Source organism: Perna viridis, chromosome 6 (assembly GCF_037379345.1).
Source record: "Perna viridis isolate PV_CMFRI_1.1 ecotype Kerala chromosome 6, ASM3737934v1, whole genome shotgun sequence".
Classification (NCBI taxonomy): domain Eukaryota; kingdom Metazoa; phylum Mollusca; class Bivalvia; order Mytilida; family Mytilidae; genus Perna; species Perna viridis.
In genome coordinates this window covers 48,455,031-48,476,689 of record NC_142450.1, presented here as the reverse complement: position 1 = coordinate 48,476,689, position 21,659 = coordinate 48,455,031, and the positions used below count along the sequence as shown (strand labels likewise).

At 33.4% G+C, this 21,659-nt stretch overlaps 1 protein-coding gene across 4 annotated transcripts in view; it reads left to right on the top strand.

Annotated features, from left to right (window-relative positions):
- Nucleotides 1-19,079, top strand: part of LOC148615369 (uncharacterized) — a 55,140-nt gene extending 36,061 nt beyond the window's left edge. For 2 of the 4 annotated variants that reach the window (XM_088590280.1, XM_088590281.1), the window contains exons 2-3: nucleotides 16,191-16,440; nucleotides 17,639-19,079. In XM_088590280.1, coding sequence (XP_088446406.1) covers nucleotides 17,762-18,955 — 1,194 coding nt within the window. In that variant the 5' untranslated portion in view covers nucleotides 16,191-16,440; nucleotides 17,639-17,761 and the 3' untranslated portion in view covers nucleotides 18,956-19,079. The remainder of the gene's footprint in view (nucleotides 1-16,190; nucleotides 16,441-17,638) is intronic. The other 2 variants (XM_088590282.1, XM_088590283.1) reach the window with 2 other exon arrangements.
- Nucleotides 19,080-21,659: the final 2,580 nt, after the last annotated feature.

Below are 21,659 nucleotides of genomic sequence, written 5' to 3'. Positions count from 1 at the left end.
GAACTTTTTTCACAGCACTATGAGGAACAGGGGTAATTTTTGCGTAGGACTATTTTTGCGTACGTTCCGAATGCTCATTGGTTGAATTGGTGGTCTGTAACCTAAAGAGTCACTTTTTGTCTTAGAAAAAATATATAACTATACAGGTATCTTCCTACACACATACTGAATGCATTTGCAAAGTTTCAGTGAAATGTGACAAGCACTTTTTTAAATATTTGATTTTTAAATATAGGGTAACCAAGTTGTGCGAGCAAAAAAGTGACAATATTCTACCATACTTAAATGCATTAAATATTTGCAAAGAACTTTTTCTGACTTTTCAAATAAAAAATATCAATCACAACTTGTTTTTTAACAATATTAATGAAGAAATAGTTTTAAAAGTAATCATTTTCTGAGAAATTGGTCTATTTTTAAAAATTTATTTCTGACATGCCTCCCCCTTTTTCTTGATCACATGTCAAAAATCCTAAATCTTTAAATTTTCACAAAAGGTGATATATTTGGCTTTAAATTTGTAAATACAGTGTTTTCACATTAAAACATGACCAGTAAAGGGCACCTAAAGCAAAAAAAGTACTCAATAATGGATTTTCCATGTTGCCATAGGGGAATGCTGATATGGCCTTAACCGCAGTAATGAAAGTGAGTTTTTCCTCATTTCTAACCTAATTTTTGCTCAAATCTACACAAAACTTGATTTCAAGTGCTTATTACCACCATATTTAGGTAAATATAGCCCTCAAAGTTTAATATTTGATATTTTTACTAAATTTTCTACACTTTTTACAAGATAGGACATACAAATCAGCCAAAAAGACCAATTTTCCATAATTTGGACCTATAACTTAAAAAAATGCATATTTTGAAGGATTTTTGTAGTGTATTCCTCTCATGGCAAAGTTAACAAGATCTTCAAGTAGTTTAAAGCTATTTCAAGAAACTTTTCATTTTGCCATGGCTTCAGCTTAAGGCTAAAAACCACTAATTCCACTTTCCATAGGCTTCTATGCTAATTTCACAATATTCAATGGCTTCTCTGGACTTTACCTTAACTTTAACCTGCAGAGGACTATATATCAGCATGATTCTACATATGTCAGCTCACAATCCTCAGAATGGCATGTGGGGTTAGCAGACTTGCAGTGCAGTACTGGTCACCGGAAGTGAAGGGTCTATAAATAGCATGGGAAATCCCAGTGTTTTCACAAGATAGGGGTATATTTAAAAATCATTATGGAGATTAGGCTTCACATCACAAGAAGCAAAATGCACCTATAAAATGTACAGAAATGTTTTTCCTTTCAGAAACTGTTTAAATTTTTTAAATAAGATGAGAACTTTTTTCACAGCACTATGAGGAACAGGGGTAATTTTTGCGTAGGACTATTTTTGCGTACGTTCCGAATGCTCATTGGTTGAATTGGTGGTCTGTAACCTAAAGAGTCACTTTTTGTCTTAGAAAAAATATATAACTATACAGGTATCTTCCTACACACATACTGAATGCATTTGCAAAGTTTCAGTGAAATGTGACAAGCACTTTTTTAAATATTTGATTTTTAAATATAGGGTAACCAAGTTGTGCGAGCAAAAAAGTGACAATATTCTACCATACTTAAATGCATTAAATATTTGCAAAGAACTTTTTCTGACTTTTCAAATAAAAAATATCAATCACAACTTGTTTTTTAACAATATTAATGAAGAAATAGTTTTAAAAGTAATCATTTTCTGAGAAATTGGTCTATTTTTAAAAATTTATTTCTGACATGCCTCCCCCTTTTTCTTGATCACATGTCAAAAATCCTAAATCTTTAAATTTTCACAAAAGGTGATATATTTGGCTTTAAATTTGTAAATACAGTGTTTTCACATTAAAACATGACCAGTAAAGGGCACCTAAAGCAAAAAAAGTACTCAATAATGGATTTTCCATGTTGCCATAGGGGAATGCTGATATGGCCTTAACCGCAGTAATGAAAGTGAGTTTTTCCTCATTTCTAACCTAATTTTTGCTCAAATCTACACAAAACTTGATTTCAAGTGCTTATTACCACCATATTTAGGTAAATATAGCCCTCAAAGTTTAATATTTGATATTTTTACTAAATTTTCTACACTTTTTACAAGATAGGACATACAAATCAGCCAAAAAGACCAATTTTCCATAATTTGGACCTATAACTTAAAAAAATGCATATTTTGAAGGATTTTTGTAGTGTATTCCTCTCATGGCAAAGTTAACAAGATCTTCAAGTAGTTTAAAGCTATTTCAAGAAACTTTTCATTTTGCCATGGCTTCAGCTTAAGGCTAAAAACCACTAATTCCACTTTCCATAGGCTTCTATGCTAATTTCACAATATTCAATGGCTTCTCTGGACTTTACCTTAACTTTAACCTGCAGAGGACTATATATCAGCATGATTCTACATATGTCAGCTCACAATCCTCAGAATGGCATGTGGGGTTAGCAGACTTGCAGTGCAGTACTGGTCACCGGAAGTGAAGGGTCTATAAATAGCATGGGAAATCCCAGTGTTTTCACAAGATAGGGGTATATTTAAAAATCATTATGGAGATTAGGCTTCACATCACAAGAAGCAAAATGCACCTATAAAATGTACAGAAATGTTTTTCCTTTCAGAAACTGTTTAAATTTTTTAAATAAGATGAGAACTTTTTTCACAGCACTATGAGGAACAGGGGTAATTTTTGCGTAGGACTATTTTTGCGTACGTTCCGAATGCTCATTGGTTGAATTGGTGGTCTGTAACCTAAAGAGTCACTTTTTGTCTTAGAAAAAATATATAACTATACAGGTATCTTCCTACACACATACTGAATGCATTTGCAAAGTTTCAGTGAAATGTGACAAGCACTTTTTTAAATATTTGATTTTTAAATATAGGGTAACCAAGTTGTGCGAGCAAAAAAGTGACAATATTCTACCATACTTAAATGCATTAAATATTTGCAAAGAACTTTTTCTGACTTTTCAAATAAAAAATATCAATCACAACTTGTTTTTTAACAATATTAATGAAGAAATAGTTTTAAAAGTAATCATTTTCTGAGAAATTGGTCTATTTTTAAAAATTTATTTCTGACATGCCTCCCCCTTTTTCTTGATCACATGTCAAAAATCCTAAATCTTTAAATTTTCACAAAAGGTGATATATTTGGCTTTAAATTTGTAAATACAGTGTTTTCACATTAAAACATGACCAGTAAAGGGCACCTAAAGCAAAAAAAGTACTCAATAATGGATTTTCCATGTTGCCATAGGGGAATGCTGATATGGCCTTAACCGCAGTAATGAAAGTGAGTTTTTCCTCATTTCTAACCTAATTTTTGCTCAAATCTACACAAAACTTGATTTCAAGTGCTTATTACCACCATATTTAGGTAAATATAGCCCTCAAAGTTTAATATTTGATATTTTTACTAAATTTTCTACACTTTTTACAAGATAGGACATACAAATCAGCCAAAAAGACCAATTTTCCATAATTTGGACCTATAACTTAAAAAAATGCATATTTTGAAGGATTTTTGTAGTGTATTCCTCTCATGGCAAAGTTAACAAGATCTTCAAGTAGTTTAAAGCTATTTCAAGAAACTTTTCATTTTGCCATGGCTTCAGCTTAAGGCTAAAAACCACTAATTCCACTTTCCATAGGCTTCTATGCTAATTTCACAATATTCAATGGCTTCTCTGGACTTTACCTTAACTTTAACCTGCAGAGGACTATATATCAGCATGATTCTACATATGTCAGCTCACAATCCTCAGAATGGCATGTGGGGTTAGCAGACTTGCAGTGCAGTACTGGTCACCGGAAGTGAAGGGTCTATAAATAGCATGGGAAATCCCAGTGTTTTCACAAGATAGGGGTATATTTAAAAATCATTATGGAGATTAGGCTTCACATCACAAGAAGCAAAATGCACCTATAAAATGTACAGAAATGTTTTTCCTTTCAGAAACTGTTTAAATTTTTTAAATAAGATGAGAACTTTTTTCACAGCACTATGAGGAACAGGGGTAATTTTTGCGTAGGACTATTTTTGCGTACGTTCCGAATGCTCATTGGTTGAATTGGTGGTCTGTAACCTAAAGAGTCACTTTTTGTCTTAGAAAAAATATATAACTATACAGGTATCTTCCTACACACATACTGAATGCATTTGCAAAGTTTCAGTGAAATGTGACAAGCACTTTTTTAAATATTTGATTTTTAAATATAGGGTAACCAAGTTGTGCGAGCAAAAAAGTGACAATATTCTACCATACTTAAATGCATTAAATATTTGCAAAGAACTTTTTCTGACTTTTCAAATAAAAAATATCAATCACAACTTGTTTTTTAACAATATTAATGAAGAAATAGTTTTAAAAGTAATCATTTTCTGAGAAATTGGTCTATTTTTAAAAATTTATTTCTGACATGCCTCCCCCTTTTTCTTGATCACATGTCAAAAATCCTAAATCTTTAAATTTTCACAAAAGGTGATATATTTGGCTTTAAATTTGTAAATACAGTGTTTTCACATTAAAACATGACCAGTAAAGGGCACCTAAAGCAAAAAAAGTACTCAATAATGGATTTTCCATGTTGCCATAGGGGAATGCTGATATGGCCTTAACCGCAGTAATGAAAGTGAGTTTTTCCTCATTTCTAACCTAATTTTTGCTCAAATCTACACAAAACTTGATTTCAAGTGCTTATTACCACCATATTTAGGTAAATATAGCCCTCAAAGTTTAATATTTGATATTTTTACTAAATTTTCTACACTTTTTACAAGATAGGACATACAAATCAGCCAAAAAGACCAATTTTCCATAATTTGGACCTATAACTTAAAAAAATGCATATTTTGAAGGATTTTTGTAGTGTATTCCTCTCATGGCAAAGTTAACAAGATCTTCAAGTAGTTTAAAGCTATTTCAAGAAACTTTTCATTTTGCCATGGCTTCAGCTTAAGGCTAAAAACCACTAATTCCACTTTCCATAGGCTTCTATGCTAATTTCACAATATTCAATGGCTTCTCTGGACTTTACCTTAACTTTAACCTGCAGAGGACTATATATCAGCATGATTCTACATATGTCAGCTCACAATCCTCAGAATGGCATGTGGGGTTAGCAGACTTGCAGTGCAGTACTGGTCACCGGAAGTGAAGGGTCTATAAATAGCATGGGAAATCCCAGTGTTTTCACAAGATAGGGGTATATTTAAAAATCATTATGGAGATTAGGCTTCACATCACAAGAAGCAAAATGCACCTATAAAATGTACAGAAATGTTTTTCCTTTCAGAAACTGTTTAAATTTTTTAAATAAGATGAGAACTTTTTTCACAGCACTATGAGGAACAGGGGTAATTTTTGCGTAGGACTATTTTTGCGTACGTTCCGAATGCTCATTGGTTGAATTGGTGGTCTGTAACCTAAAGAGTCACTTTTTGTCTTAGAAAAAATATATAACTATACAGGTATCTTCCTACACACATACTGAATGCATTTGCAAAGTTTCAGTGAAATGTGACAAGCACTTTTTTAAATATTTGATTTTTAAATATAGGGTAACCAAGTTGTGCGAGCAAAAAAGTGACAATATTCTACCATACTTAAATGCATTAAATATTTGCAAAGAACTTTTTCTGACTTTTCAAATAAAAAATATCAATCACAACTTGTTTTTTAACAATATTAATGAAGAAATAGTTTTAAAAGTAATCATTTTCTGAGAAATTGGTCTATTTTTAAAAATTTATTTCTGACATGCCTCCCCCTTTTTCTTGATCACATGTCAAAAATCCTAAATCTTTAAATTTTCACAAAAGGTGATATATTTGGCTTTAAATTTGTAAATACAGTGTTTTCACATTAAAACATGACCAGTAAAGGGCACCTAAAGCAAAAAAAGTACTCAATAATGGATTTTCCATGTTGCCATAGGGGAATGCTGATATGGCCTTAACCGCAGTAATGAAAGTGAGTTTTTCCTCATTTCTAACCTAATTTTTGCTCAAATCTACACAAAACTTGATTTCAAGTGCTTATTACCACCATATTTAGGTAAATATAGCCCTCAAAGTTTAATATTTGATATTTTTACTAAATTTTCTACACTTTTTACAAGATAGGACATACAAATCAGCCAAAAAGACCAATTTTCCATAATTTGGACCTATAACTTAAAAAAATGCATATTTTGAAGGATTTTTGTAGTGTATTCCTCTCATGGCAAAGTTAACAAGATCTTCAAGTAGTTTAAAGCTATTTCAAGAAACTTTTCATTTTGCCATGGCTTCAGCTTAAGGCTAAAAACCACTAATTCCACTTTCCATAGGCTTCTATGCTAATTTCACAATATTCAATGGCTTCTCTGGACTTTACCTTAACTTTAACCTGCAGAGGACTATATATCAGCATGATTCTACATATGTCAGCTCACAATCCTCAGAATGGCATGTGGGGTTAGCAGACTTGCAGTGCAGTACTGGTCACCGGAAGTGAAGGGTCTATAAATAGCATGGGAAATCCCAGTGTTTTCACAAGATAGGGGTATATTTAAAAATCATTATGGAGATTAGGCTTCACATCACAAGAAGCAAAATGCACCTATAAAATGTACAGAAATGTTTTTCCTTTCAGAAACTGTTTAAATTTTTTAAATAAGATGAGAACTTTTTTCACAGCACTATGAGGAACAGGGGTAATTTTTGCGTAGGACTATTTTTGCGTACGTTCCGAATGCTCATTGGTTGAATTGGTGGTCTGTAACCTAAAGAGTCACTTTTTGTCTTAGAAAAAATATATAACTATACAGGTATCTTCCTACACACATACTGAATGCATTTGCAAAGTTTCAGTGAAATGTGACAAGCACTTTTTTAAATATTTGATTTTTAAATATAGGGTAACCAAGTTGTGCGAGCAAAAAAGTGACAATATTCTACCATACTTAAATGCATTAAATATTTGCAAAGAACTTTTTCTGACTTTTCAAATAAAAAATATCAATCACAACTTGTTTTTTAACAATATTAATGAAGAAATAGTTTTAAAAGTAATCATTTTCTGAGAAATTGGTCTATTTTTAAAAATTTATTTCTGACATGCCTCCCCCTTTTTCTTGATCACATGTCAAAAATCCTAAATCTTTAAATTTTCACAAAAGGTGATATATTTGGCTTTAAATTTGTAAATACAGTGTTTTCACATTAAAACATGACCAGTAAAGGGCACCTAAAGCAAAAAAAGTACTCAATAATGGATTTTCCATGTTGCCATAGGGGAATGCTGATATGGCCTTAACCGCAGTAATGAAAGTGAGTTTTTCCTCATTTCTAACCTAATTTTTGCTCAAATCTACACAAAACTTGATTTCAAGTGCTTATTACCACCATATTTAGGTAAATATAGCCCTCAAAGTTTAATATTTGATATTTTTACTAAATTTTCTACACTTTTTACAAGATAGGACATACAAATCAGCCAAAAAGACCAATTTTCCATAATTTGGACCTATAACTTAAAAAAATGCATATTTTGAAGGATTTTTGTAGTGTATTCCTCTCATGGCAAAGTTAACAAGATCTTCAAGTAGTTTAAAGCTATTTCAAGAAACTTTTCATTTTGCCATGGCTTCAGCTTAAGGCTAAAAACCACTAATTCCACTTTCCATAGGCTTCTATGCTAATTTCACAATATTCAATGGCTTCTCTGGACTTTACCTTAACTTTAACCTGCAGAGGACTATATATCAGCATGATTCTACATATGTCAGCTCACAATCCTCAGAATGGCATGTGGGGTTAGCAGACTTGCAGTGCAGTACTGGTCACCGGAAGTGAAGGGTCTATAAATAGCATGGGAAATCCCAGTGTTTTCACAAGATAGGGGTATATTTAAAAATCATTATGGAGATTAGGCTTCACATCACAAGAAGCAAAATGCACCTATAAAATGTACAGAAATGTTTTTCCTTTCAGAAACTGTTTAAATTTTTTAAATAAGATGAGAACTTTTTTCACAGCACTATGAGGAACAGGGGTAATTTTTGCGTAGGACTATTTTTGCGTACGTTCCGAATGCTCATTGGTTGAATTGGTGGTCTGTAACCTAAAGAGTCACTTTTTGTCTTAGAAAAAATATATAACTATACAGGTATCTTCCTACACACATACTGAATGCATTTGCAAAGTTTCAGTGAAATGTGACAAGCACTTTTTTAAATATTTGATTTTTAAATATAGGGTAACCAAGTTGTGCGAGCAAAAAAGTGACAATATTCTACCATACTTAAATGCATTAAATATTTGCAAAGAACTTTTTCTGACTTTTCAAATAAAAAATATCAATCACAACTTGTTTTTTAACAATATTAATGAAGAAATAGTTTTAAAAGTAATCATTTTCTGAGAAATTGGTCTATTTTTAAAAATTTATTTCTGACATGCCTCCCCCTTTTTCTTGATCACATGTCAAAAATCCTAAATCTTTAAATTTTCACAAAAGGTGATATATTTGGCTTTAAATTTGTAAATACAGTGTTTTCACATTAAAACATGACCAGTAAAGGGCACCTAAAGCAAAAAAAGTACTCAATAATGGATTTTCCATGTTGCCATAGGGGAATGCTGATATGGCCTTAACCGCAGTAATGAAAGTGAGTTTTTCCTCATTTCTAACCTAATTTTTGCTCAAATCTACACAAAACTTGATTTCAAGTGCTTATTACCACCATATTTAGGTAAATATAGCCCTCAAAGTTTAATATTTGATATTTTTACTAAATTTTCTACACTTTTTACAAGATAGGACATACAAATCAGCCAAAAAGACCAATTTTCCATAATTTGGACCTATAACTTAAAAAAATGCATATTTTGAAGGATTTTTGTAGTGTATTCCTCTCATGGCAAAGTTAACAAGATCTTCAAGTAGTTTAAAGCTATTTCAAGAAACTTTTCATTTTGCCATGGCTTCAGCTTAAGAGTCACTTTAGTAAAAAAAAATAACACGGGAACGAAAAATCTGAAATTTATAAAAATCGAAAGGGAGCTTACGTCAATAAATATATGCACAATTCACAAAAGTTTCATAAAAGTTGATGGAAGTGTTATTGAGTTATTGTCCGAAGTGTGGACGACGGACGGACGGACGGACGGACGGAAGGACAACGATATACCATAATATGTCCCGTATTAGATGGGCGTATAAAAAACGTGAACACATTTTTTCTGGTTTTCTTAAAAATATACATATTAACTTTACAACAATTCTTTTATTATAATTGGACAATAAACCCCACATCTTGTTTGAAGACGCGTATGGATAATAAACCCTGCATCTTGCTTGAAGACGAGTATGGACACTAAAACCTGCATCTTGTCTGAAGACGCGTATGGACAATAAACCCTGCGTCTTGTTTGAAGACGTGTTTAGATCGTAATAACTTGGAATGTACTGCAGTTCAGACAAATCTAAATTTACATGTCTATTGGGCGATCTTAATGCACGAATTGCAAATGAAAATGACTTTGTAAATTTTAACCGAAATGAGCATGCTGAAAATGATTTTCTGAATTTATAGAATTTTGATGAAGCCAAAATGTCTGTCAATGGAAAGAGTAAGGATAAAAGTAAAAAAGATGGTTTTCGTGAATATTATTCTACTCTTGATCATATATTTTTAATTTTTTCACTGTTCAAATTATTGAGATTCAAGAAAAAAACTATACTGCGCTTTTATCGATTTTGAAAAAGGTTTTGGGTGAAGTGTGGAGACATTGTCTGTTTTATAAACTACTAATTAATAACGTTGTATTTAATATGTATTCCCATATCAAATCATGTATTTCTTATAACAATTGTTTGTCAGATAACTGAATGTAGTTGGAGTTAGACAAAGGGAAAACTTGCCATTTTCCTTTTTCGATTTTTCAGAATAATTTGTAAGATTTTCTTTTAACCAAAAAAATAAAAAAAATAAAAAAAAATAAACAGTTTCCTTTGAATTAGAAAGAAAATTATGTATATTTGAAAATATTTGTTCTACTATATGCCGACGATACTGCACTCTTAATTGGCCGAATCATCAAAGGATCTTCAAGCTCATTTAAATACTTTTCAGGAATATTGTGAAACATGGAAGTTGATGGTAAATGCAAATAAAGCAAAAGTCATGTTTTTGGAGGTTTTGGCAGAATCCGCACAGATTTAAAATTCTCTTATGGATATGTTGATATTGAAATTGTAAAAGAATTCAATTGATTTAGCTTGATATTGTCTTTACCAAAACCTGTAATTTTGGTGGCAAAAAGTCATTTGGTCGATACAGCTCTAAGAGCCATGTGTGAGCTTCTTAAATTGGTACCACTCTCTATAAACTTCCTATTAGTATCCACTCTATATAAACTTCCTATTAGTATTCCAATTGATTGATTTGGTAAAATGGTAAAACCTATATTTACCTAATGGCTTTGAGGTTGTTGGATGGTAATAATGGTGTATTGAAAGAGTTCATCTGAAATTCTGTAAAATTCTTTTAAATTTGAAATCTCCACTCCTACCTATATGATATACGGTGAGCTGGGTACATGTAGATACCCACTGGAAATTTATATAAAGTTAAGATGCATTGCTTTTTTTTGGGACTTGTATCTGGTAAACATAAAAAAATCTCATGCATAGTATATAAAATTTGTGAAAAAAAATAAAGAACACAATCCTTGTGCTGGGTGTTGTTTATACAGAAAATTTTGAATGAATGTAGTTTTTCATACATATGGAATGATGAAAGTTTTGAAAGTGTTAACTGGCTTAAAGGTGTTGTGAGGCGAAGCTTAATAGACCAATTTGTAAAATCTTGGCATTCAACCATTTTTGACTCCCCAAAAGCATATAATTATAGAACCTTTAAGACAATGTTTGAATTCGAAGAATATTTAATATTTTGCAGATAACTGACGCGATAAAATTTTGCAGGTTCAGAACTACAAACCATCAATTACCATTAGAAAAAGGCAAATGGCAAAATATAGATACATGTAGAGAAAACCAACATTGTCATCTCTGCTCCTGTAAAAAAATTAGGAGACGAATACCACTATATTTTTGAATGTATAAATTTAACCGAAAAACGCAAACGGTATTATCTGAAAACTCATAACACTTTTAAGTTTTCTGAACTAATATCAAGTAAAAAACAAAAGAGTTATTGAACAATTTATGTAAATTTATGACACATGTTAACGATACTGTTTGATGTCCTGGTTTACTATCTGTCTGTCTGTACCGTCACTTTGTCAAAGTTAACTAAAGTTGACAGAGTTATAAATGTCAGATCCAGATATTTACAAATCGGCTCTAAACCAGGGTCCAAAGTTATTAAATTTATAATATCAGTATGCAAATTAATAATTAATATTTTACGTCTATGAAGGCATTCAAAATTTTATTTCAAAAGTTTTCAATCTCAGTTTCAATAAAGGAATTTGAAATGCATCAGAAGTACGAGCATAAACACAATAGTGTCAACATTTTTATTATGAAATTATCCAGTGATACATAAATAATATGAAATAAGATTGCAAAGTCCGTTGTGAGTTTGTTATATTCTGTGGTTTTTAGATATTTGGGTTTCCCCTACCTTTTTTTATCGTTCGCTGCCTTATTGTTCGCTAGCTTGATCGGGCTTATTGTTCGCTGGCTTATTTTTCGCTAGCTTGATCGGACTTATTGTTCGATAGCTTGAGCTTGGCAAGTTTTTTGTACATATTGTAAATAGTTGTATTTGTTCATGAATGTGTGTTATGTACTTGTTGATTTTATCTGTACCAACGTAAATTGGCTGTGTAAAGATATAGTGTATAGAATGACATTCTTATTGCGTGTACATGTACATGTGAGTCCTAGATCTTGACTTGGGAAGTTGTCGACTTCTGACACTAGTGTAAAGCTGGGAAACAGGTGCGAATGAAGTTTGAAAAAGTATGGATATGGCGTCGGAATTGTTTATCGAATTATTTAGCGAAAGACTAGATTCTCTTAATTATCGTTTGATATATTTAATGTACTTTTCAACAATTCCGCGACAGCAACTCTGTATACATGTAGTTCATGTTTAAATTATCTGTTTACCATTGTGTTATATATGGTTCCACCAATATAGTCATATCTATATGGATATACTCTTAGGCATTTACAATTTTGCAATGTCATTCTAGTTTTCTATATATGGTTTACTTTATATTTAAATACATTATAAAAGAAGAAAAAAAAAAAATTGTAAATTCTTCCATCTTAGTAGTTTATCGCTCGGGGTAAAACAATGAGACATAAATGGCCACCTCCTGGTTAAACAACGATAAAATGGAGTTTCCTTGATTTATTTCGGTTCTAATAGGATTGGTTTCTTCATATTTTTTTAATAAACACAGCCTATCTGTAGCGCGAAATGTTGGTCATGTGTTTATCACCTTTTTACCATGGATGTGATCTAAAAGGCTTTGAAGCACGTCATATTAGAATGAAAATTACTTTATCGTATCGTTATTTGAATTATTAAATGATAATAAGATTCTCTTCATGTTTTTAAGAAAGTGTTAATAACAACTCTGATGGTCATTAACACCATTCCAGGCAGTAGACTGTACCATTAAATCTAACACATGGTCATGAAATTTGTGAACTTAAAATAAATCAATCTCAATATGTTAAATAGCTTCAAGGGATTTTGGTTGGCGACTAACACAGGTCTGACCATTTAATACTTAAGAAATTGTTGGTCATGTGATAATCACCTTTTTTACCATACGTGTGGTCTAAAGACCTTTGAAGCACGCCATATTAAAATTTTGATTAAACCATTGTTATGACTTCAACTTATTGTTAACTTTGCATGCCAAATGAAGCATAAACAGAGAAATTTTACCAATTTACTTTTATTATAAAATTAACCGACCATTGTTCGCTTTATCAATACTAGATGATCGCGGTCGAGTGACCAAAGAGTCGACAGAGTACTAATTTGACGATCACGCGAATTAAAACAAAATAAGTAATCGTTATAAAGGATCTTCTATCATACATCAATGGTGTACAGTTTTCTTCTATCATACATCAATGGTGTACAGTTTTGTTCATATACATCAATGGTGTACAGTTTTCTTCTATCATACATCAATGGTGTACAGTTTTGTTCATATACATCAATGGTGTACAGTTTTGTTCATATTGCTTAAGTGGTTTAAGAGGCGTTGACCATTAACTTTAAGCCATGAATCGTAGAAAACAGTAAGTGAAGTTACAATTAATATTTCTCCTCTAATTACAGATCGAGTATTTTTGTTCTAATTCTATAATAAACATAGACATGTATGGCGCGGAATGTGTGTCATAATTCAATATTAATTTTATTACATAAATATTATATATGCGCGAATACATTATTATTTCTGCATATGCATAATTCTATTTATGCAATCACGTATTTAATTATGCATATGCATAATTCTATTTAATATATGCAATTGCGTAATTAATTATGCATATGCGTAATTATATTTATGCAATAGGATAATTCTGCATACGGTTGCATAAATAGAATTACGCTCTTGCAAACTTAATTACGCGATTGCATAAATAGAACTAAGCATATATATGCAGAAATAATAATGTATACGCATAAATATATTTACGTATTCCTCGCCATTGACATGACAATAGGGTATGTAAGTCTCGTCACGTGACTCCGTGATTTCATGAGAATGGGTCCTCACCTCCCATTCAAATGCATAGTTTGTTTTGTTTGTTTGTTGGGGTTTAACGTCCGAGCAGCAATATTTCAGCTATATTCAGACGATGAACATGAAATGATGATGAAATGAAAGAGGGATGGGACACAAGGACAATAGGGTCGACAAATTTTGATTGCCACTGGAAATAGGGAGAGGTGGGTAGGGTCGGGCAATTTAGCCTCCTGTGGCGGAGCCCTATGGTTCCTACTCCGGGAGAAACCACAGTAGGGTTCTTTAACGTGCGAGGAACGTGACATCGTTCCCAACACGATGCACCACTATGGTTTGCGGTCAGGTTTTCCGTATTATAGCCTGACAACCCAGCATGTAACACGCCAGGGGTACCCCATTCCACCACCTGGGGCACACATCCCAGTTGCTCTGTGGGCAAAGCGCCCTAGCCCCCGGCTAGGGTTCTGAGCACTAATTAGTCGCCTTTTACGACAAGCTTAGCGCTGCTGCAGGCCAATTCTTTTAACACCCGGACCTGCACGGGGATCAAATGCATAGAGATCCGTCATTAACATAGCATTGAGTTCAATGTTAAAACCAAAATATATTTTTGTGAAAAAATTCTGATAAAAAAATGACAAATATCTAGTTCTACTGAATAAAAATGTTAAGGAATAATCAAAGGAACCAAGGTTATAGCGGTAATCAAAAGAATGTAATCCAGGGACAAAGACCAGACGTGGAAAACAGACATACACAACAAAGAACGTAAAGTAACTAAAATCATACATACAAAGTAACAAAAGCAAATGAGCAACTCGGACGCCACTAAAAAAAAAAAGAAAAGCATAGAAATAGAAGATTTTGCATAGTGATACAGCGTTTTCATTTCCCGGAAGTGAACAACAAAATGCAGACCTGCCTTCGGATTCCAATACGTTCTACATCTAAAATTCCGGAAGGAAAACTGAAACTAGAACGAGACTTACAAACCCTATATTTGACATGATTCTTTGTTGTTCTTCCCGTGTCAATATCCAGGACTTTAAAAACATCCGGCATCTTCTTGAAATTTAATTACAGGAAATTAGTCTCGTACGAGAGTCAAATCACTTTCAAATTGTCCCCTTAAATGGAACTTTTCCAAGAATTAAAACTATTTTTTCAGATCCTTACTTAAAAGCCTTATGTTTATTAATAATACTTTGGAACTAATGCCAAAATGTCAATCATATACTATATACATATACTGGCCAAAGAGTACATGTAATTTTCGCCGACAAATTTTGTCCTCTCCTGGTTAACAAGTTCATGTCCAAATTTTAAGACAAAGCGTTTAACAGAAAGATAACAAGATATCACGCAACGGTTGAGGAAAAAACCATTGGTGAGCAGATTGCCAGAATTGGTTCTGTCTTGATAATGGCGAGATCTCTGACCAGTAAATATTGTAAATGTCTGTATGCTTATTGTACCAACTCTCACCCATCATAGATCCGTAAATTAATACAGAACGCTGTACCCATTTTTTCGCGTAATTTTTATTATATATGATGTATATGATATATTTTACCACAGAAATTCATCTTATAATTAAATCAATATTTCTCATTGGTCTTTTATTATTGTTATAGATAGGCCTGTTTATTACAAATCATCTTTCTTCGTAACTTTTAAAGTACCAATAAGAAAGATCGTAAATTGGTTATAAAACTTCACCTGATTTGGGATCGTTACACATCGATATTTAAAACAGTGTAAGAAGCGTGTCGAATTTCAAAACAGACGAAATAATAATTTGTGGACAAATTCCGTGCATCCGTGGTGCAACAGGGTACTATTGAAAGGAAAATATAAGACATACCAGGTTGTTTAAATATTGCCGACGATCTTATCTTATTTGAAAAACCATGAGAAATATTTAAAACACTACGTTCCCTGAAAACCCGACTCCATGAAAAGAATCTTACTTTGAACCGAGGCAAATGCGAATTCAAAATCGCAATTGTAATTCATTATTGATATATTTACATGTGCGTCCTTAAGCAAAATTTCATGCCAGTGCACTTTTCTGGACAAATTGGTTTAATCTGGGACTTAGAAGCTGTTTTATTGGTCCCAGGTTTAATTTGACCCAGGGGTATGAGAGGAGCTGATGTTTTACGACGACGATGACTACATTGACAAACGCAAAGAGAAGACTTTAGAAGTTGATATGGCCCGTCGAAAAAAAAAACCAAAAAAAAAAAAAAAAAAAAAAAAAAAAAACAAAAAAAAACAACAAAAAACAAAAAAACCCAACCTCCAAAAATTGCAAAATACACTTGCAATAAACAATGTGACTGCTCCAGACATGCGTTGCGTTAATGACATATTTTTGCAGTGATCGATTAATTCAATATTAATGTCTCTACAGGTAACCCTAGTGCTATTAGCTGGACATCCTGAGGCTTTGCCCAAGATTTCACACCATGGCTGGTGGGCAGCAATAGAGTAACCTTGATTTTTATTTTATCTAGAATTCTACTCATGTTATAGACGGCCTTCTTGGTCTGGTTTGATGAAGTTAACGTTTTTTTCATTGTTGAAGACCCTCATACAACATCAAGACGCAGGAGAGACATTAAAGTCCTGTTCATTGATATCAGTTATTTTCAGTGAATCATGTGAGTTTTTAAATTTTAAATAATTCAATGAATTCACTATAAACAATAGGTAGGGAGTTTACCAGTCATGCAAGTTTATACATAAAAAGGGGGAGGGGTCCGGACTTCGGTGCAGATGTTTACACATAGAAGGTGGAAGGTTTATTTCGACACGTTCTGCGTCTTTCCATGTCTGTACAGTTTTGCACCCCGGAAAAATGGTGGATGTCGTTTAATTTAGCAAAATAATGAACGTACAATACTCGTGTAACATATACACATAATGCGGGCAGTGCGTCGATTGAGCATGCACGAAAGCATATTATATCACACGGACCAATGTCGGTCTCCGAATTGGGATATTTTCCCAAACATTCGTGTTTTTTCCGTAGGAAAAAGATTGTTTCAAAGACAAATTTAGGAAGTACACAACACTACATTTATACCTCATAACACAAATATATTCGATCTTGTATGGTTTCAGAGGAGTTGCGGCTCAAAGAAATCGGTCTCTTCCTTTAGTAGTATAGATGCAACTAACTACTATTAGTCCAAAAAGAAAAAAAAAAAGACGAAAAAAAAGCCTTTTATAATCATTATATTACTGAATGCATATACTCAAAAATCTACATGTATGCTGGGTTCTGGCTAGTCCCTTCGTCACTTTCATTGACGAACTTGGACTTGATTATGCTTTCCCCTTGCTTTGAAGTAATGACTAACGCCTTAAAAATAAATTTTCCATTAAGACTACAATGTCCATTGCAGCTGTTAGTTGGGCTACACGTATTTAGACCTGTGCGTCTATTATATGCACCTTAGACATTTTTTAAATCGATCGGCATCATTATAGATAACATAAAAGAATCCGATTCTAGGCTGAAATTCAGATGATTAATTATTTCATAGTAGATTTTATCATCAGAAACTGTCAACTGAAATTTAAAGAGTGAGAATAAAGTGAACTGAAATGACGGATGAAACAGTGATAACGCCAACACTATCAGTCTACTGTTTATTGTGTAGTGTTTAAATTGTAAATGCTGAAGCGAAAATGTGCAAATTAAAAAAGAAACTGAATGGTACTTTCTTTCAATCGAGAAAAAAATAGACTATAATTGATTATGTATACAATTTTAAAGGTCTCGCCTTTTTTTCATTGATGAACAACCAACCCTTACTTACTATTATATATACTATTATGTATACTATTTTACAGATTTTCAAGACATGGTTTTCTGTAACCACAGGGCGGTTCAGGATATGTTGTAAAGACAATAACAATTTTTAAACAACTGGAGAGTTTTTATTAACAATTAAGTGAGAAACAACACTTGGAAAGATGTATCCGTTTTATAATATAAAGAAACAAGTACAACAGCATTGGATGTCTATAGTCATTCTACTGGGTATATGCTTTCTTATGTTTAAACTTGTAGTCCGGACGATGCCTTTAGAAGACTCGTTACCACTATGGAATATTGCTTCGGCAACCTGGTTTAATATTACAATATCAAAGGTAAAAGAGGACATGAATAATTATGATGTTGGAACAATTAATTTCGATCAAGAAACTTTCAAAAGGGTGAGAAATAATTACAGGGAAGGTTATCGTACCATTGCACACTTTTTATCTTCAGGCAATGGGAGCAAATTGGAGCATTTGTTTAAAGAAAATTCCAAGTTAAAACGTCAGGGGAAGTTAGCTGTGTTTCAAAAAGTTGTGATCTCCTCAGATGGCTGGATTGTAGATGAAAACAAGCCGTTAGCCGTCAGGAACGGTGGTTGCTATAGCCCTGATAATTTATTCATCCGTACCGTATTTGTACCAAAATATGAAAAAGTCATTTCTATAGCTGTATTTTGGGGCCACGGAATATGGCATTTCCCAATGGAATCTTTAGTAGGATTATATTATATGACAGATGAAGAAATAAAGTCTAGCTATATTCACGTGACTTCTCGGAATAAATGGGTTCTACGGTGGTTAAAACTAGCAGGTATACATGAAGAAAAGGTAATAGATGGGACAATATATGCTAAGACTTTGATAGTACCAGAAACCGCAGGATGTGGTTCACCGCATGGTGAACAAATACAATGGATGAAAAAGTTCATCGTGCAAAGAACACCTGTCAAACGGAATTCTCTCTTGTTAATCAAACGGACAAGAAAGCGTGTAATACCGAATTTCAATGAATTGGAAAATGTAGTCAAAGAATACGCAAAACTTCTGAATTTACGCTTTGTCATCCATGATGACAGTTCTCTTCCATCATTTGAAGAACAATCGAGACGTTTTGCCGAGGCTGTCATTGTAATAGGACCACATGGTGCTGGTTTAGTTCACTTACTGTCTTCTGAGGTCAAGACTTGTGTCGTCGAGTTTTTACCCACTGATCTAAATCTTTGCTACATGAGATTAAGTTACCTTCTTGGACATTATTACTTCTCAGTGCCACTGTATTCAGACCAATCAGTCAAACTCGATGACGTTCAGAAGGCATTGACGTCTTGTTTGAGACCACAGGCATAAAACTAAGATTGTTTATATAAAGCTCTCGATATTACGGTAAAAATTGTTTAAATGCGCGGTACTGTAAATAATGTGCAATAAATTCCTATGCGTTTAAAACAAATTAAATGCAGTGCCCTCACAAGCTCTCTGTTGTGTGTTGTCTCTGCTTATTGTCTCCTTTACCAAATATGAGTGATAATTTACCGTGCATAACCGAAAATAATAGAAGAAATTTCCATATATTCTAGTAACCGCAAACAAGCATATTCTGAAAAAAAAATCGCTCTCTTTGAACGCACTCTTATAACTATTTTGTTATAAACACAGTATGATTTTCACTTAGGGAATTTGGTTTATAACCTAAGTGAAAAGGACCTATAGTGAGCCAATTTGTGAAAAATCGGATAGGGAAGAATTAGCCGTAATCAAAAGAATGCAATCCAGGGATAAAGACCAGACATGGAAAACAGACATATGCAACAAAGTATATACAGAAATTAAAATCATACATACAAAGTAACAAAAGCAAATGAGCAACTCGGACTCCACTAAACACTGGGAGCATGGACCAGGTGCCCCGGTAGGGTAAGTGTCCTCTTTTCTAGAAACAAACGCCGAGTTGCTCATAAAAAGTCAAGTCCGGGGTAGACAAACGAGGAAAGGAAAACTATGACCCTTTGAATAAATCAGTTTTCATGGTGCAAATGGATACACCATAACGATCCACGAGTTCATGATGACGACCATAAAACTTCTGTAGTGATGACTTCAATCTTGTAGCAACATAACCCTGTTCCAGAAGCCTATTTGTTAGAGTTCTAGCGTGATACAAAAAGTCTGCGTAGTTTTGGCAAGCTCTGGCAAAACGTATGAGTTGTGATATGAACACTCCATACGCAGGTGCTGAAGGGATGTTGCCACAGATGAAAGGAAAGTTGACAACTTTGAATGAAAAGTCATCACGTTTGTCGTAAAGTTTGGTCAATAGTTTTCCTTTGCCATCGATTTCTAAGTGTAGGTCAAGATATGAGGCTGACTTCACAGTGTCTGTTGTATCATTTATCTCGAGTTCTTTTGGGGGTAGATGCGATGTATCAAATCCCCGAAATTAGGATTGTTTAAAGATAATACGTCATCTATATAGCGGAAACTGAAATTATAGGATGTAGCCAAACGATGTTCTTTCTTTCGGATCAGATCAGTTATAAAGTCAGCCTCATAAAAGTGAAGGAATAGGTCAGCAAGTAAAGGAGCACAATTTGTTTCCATTGGAATTCCGACCGTTTGTTGAAAAACACGTCCACCACACTGGACAAATATGTTGTCGATTAAAAATTCCAGCATTTTGTAAACATCTTCCTCTGTATATTTGGAAGATGATTCGGAATTATTTCCTACAAAGTATGAGGAATCTCTACCAAGAACTATATATTTGTATCTAGGTGTTCCATCTTTTTTGGAAAAACAACGATGTACAATGTTTTTAAGTCGGGATTTTAACTAAGTATGGGAAATGGAAGTATACAGTGTTGAAAAATCATAGGTTTTAATAATGCTATTATATTCAGATAATAGTCATGAACTGATTGTCTCCAAAAGATTTTTCGAATTTTTCAGGATCCACATTGAATAAATACCACTACGGGAGTAACAAGTGTTGTGGTAGGACTGCAGACCCTCTTTGACAGTTGTGAGTATAGAAGTTAAAAGTTTTGAAAGAGGTTTGGTGTACAATTTGCAGATCCAGCCGTGTAACGTTGTTGGTATGGATTCTTGTTGAGTTTAGGTATCCAGTATATAGACGGTAAATCAAAATCATCGTCCCCGGTAGAGACCAAAAGAGGATAGCACAGATTTATGGTTTTCCACAATCTCTTCTGTGGAGAGTGTGGTAGCAGTATAGGTTTTATCACTGCTATTATTTTCTACGTCTACCTCTGATAATAAGCATTGGCTGTAAAACGTTTTGCAGTCAAAAATGGCAATAGAAATCGTTAAAAATACATTTTGATATTTTTGCTGTGAATTAAGTCTGAACCATTACAACTTACCGCCGTTTACTAGAATTGATCTTATTTTTATTCGCACAGTCATGTATGGAATACGCTTTTGATGTCTGGAAGGGTGTTAGTAATAATTCAGAAAAAATTGCAACTTGAAGCTGGACGTATTGTAACAGGTTAACTTGTTGTACTCTTTTCATGATCATCTGTATCCACAGTACTTGACCGATCTTACGCCATCACTTAATAACGTAATGTCGTCGTATGATTTAAGCAACTGTACGGATTACAGTTACCATACCCAATTTTTATTCAACATTTAGAGACTGGAAGCAACTGGAATGCCAGGAACATAATCACTTTCAAAAGAATCATTAAAGGACAACAGGGAACAAAACATTATTACTTCAATTTTGGTGAAAAGGAAAGTTCATGTTATTCATACCTGGTCCAGGTTTAGAAACGTTCGGAGCTTCCTACATTCGGGGTTTAGAAACGTTTGGACCTTCCTACATTCGGGGTTTAGAAACGTTCGGAGCTTCCTACATTCGGGGTTTAGAAACGTTTGGACCTTCCTAAATTCGGGGTTTAGAAACGTTCGGAGCTTCCTACATTCGGGGTTTAGAAACGTTTGGACCTTCCTAAATTCGGGGTTTAGAAACGTTTGGACCTTCCTACATTCGGGGTTTAGAAACGTTCGGAGCTTCCTATATTCGGGG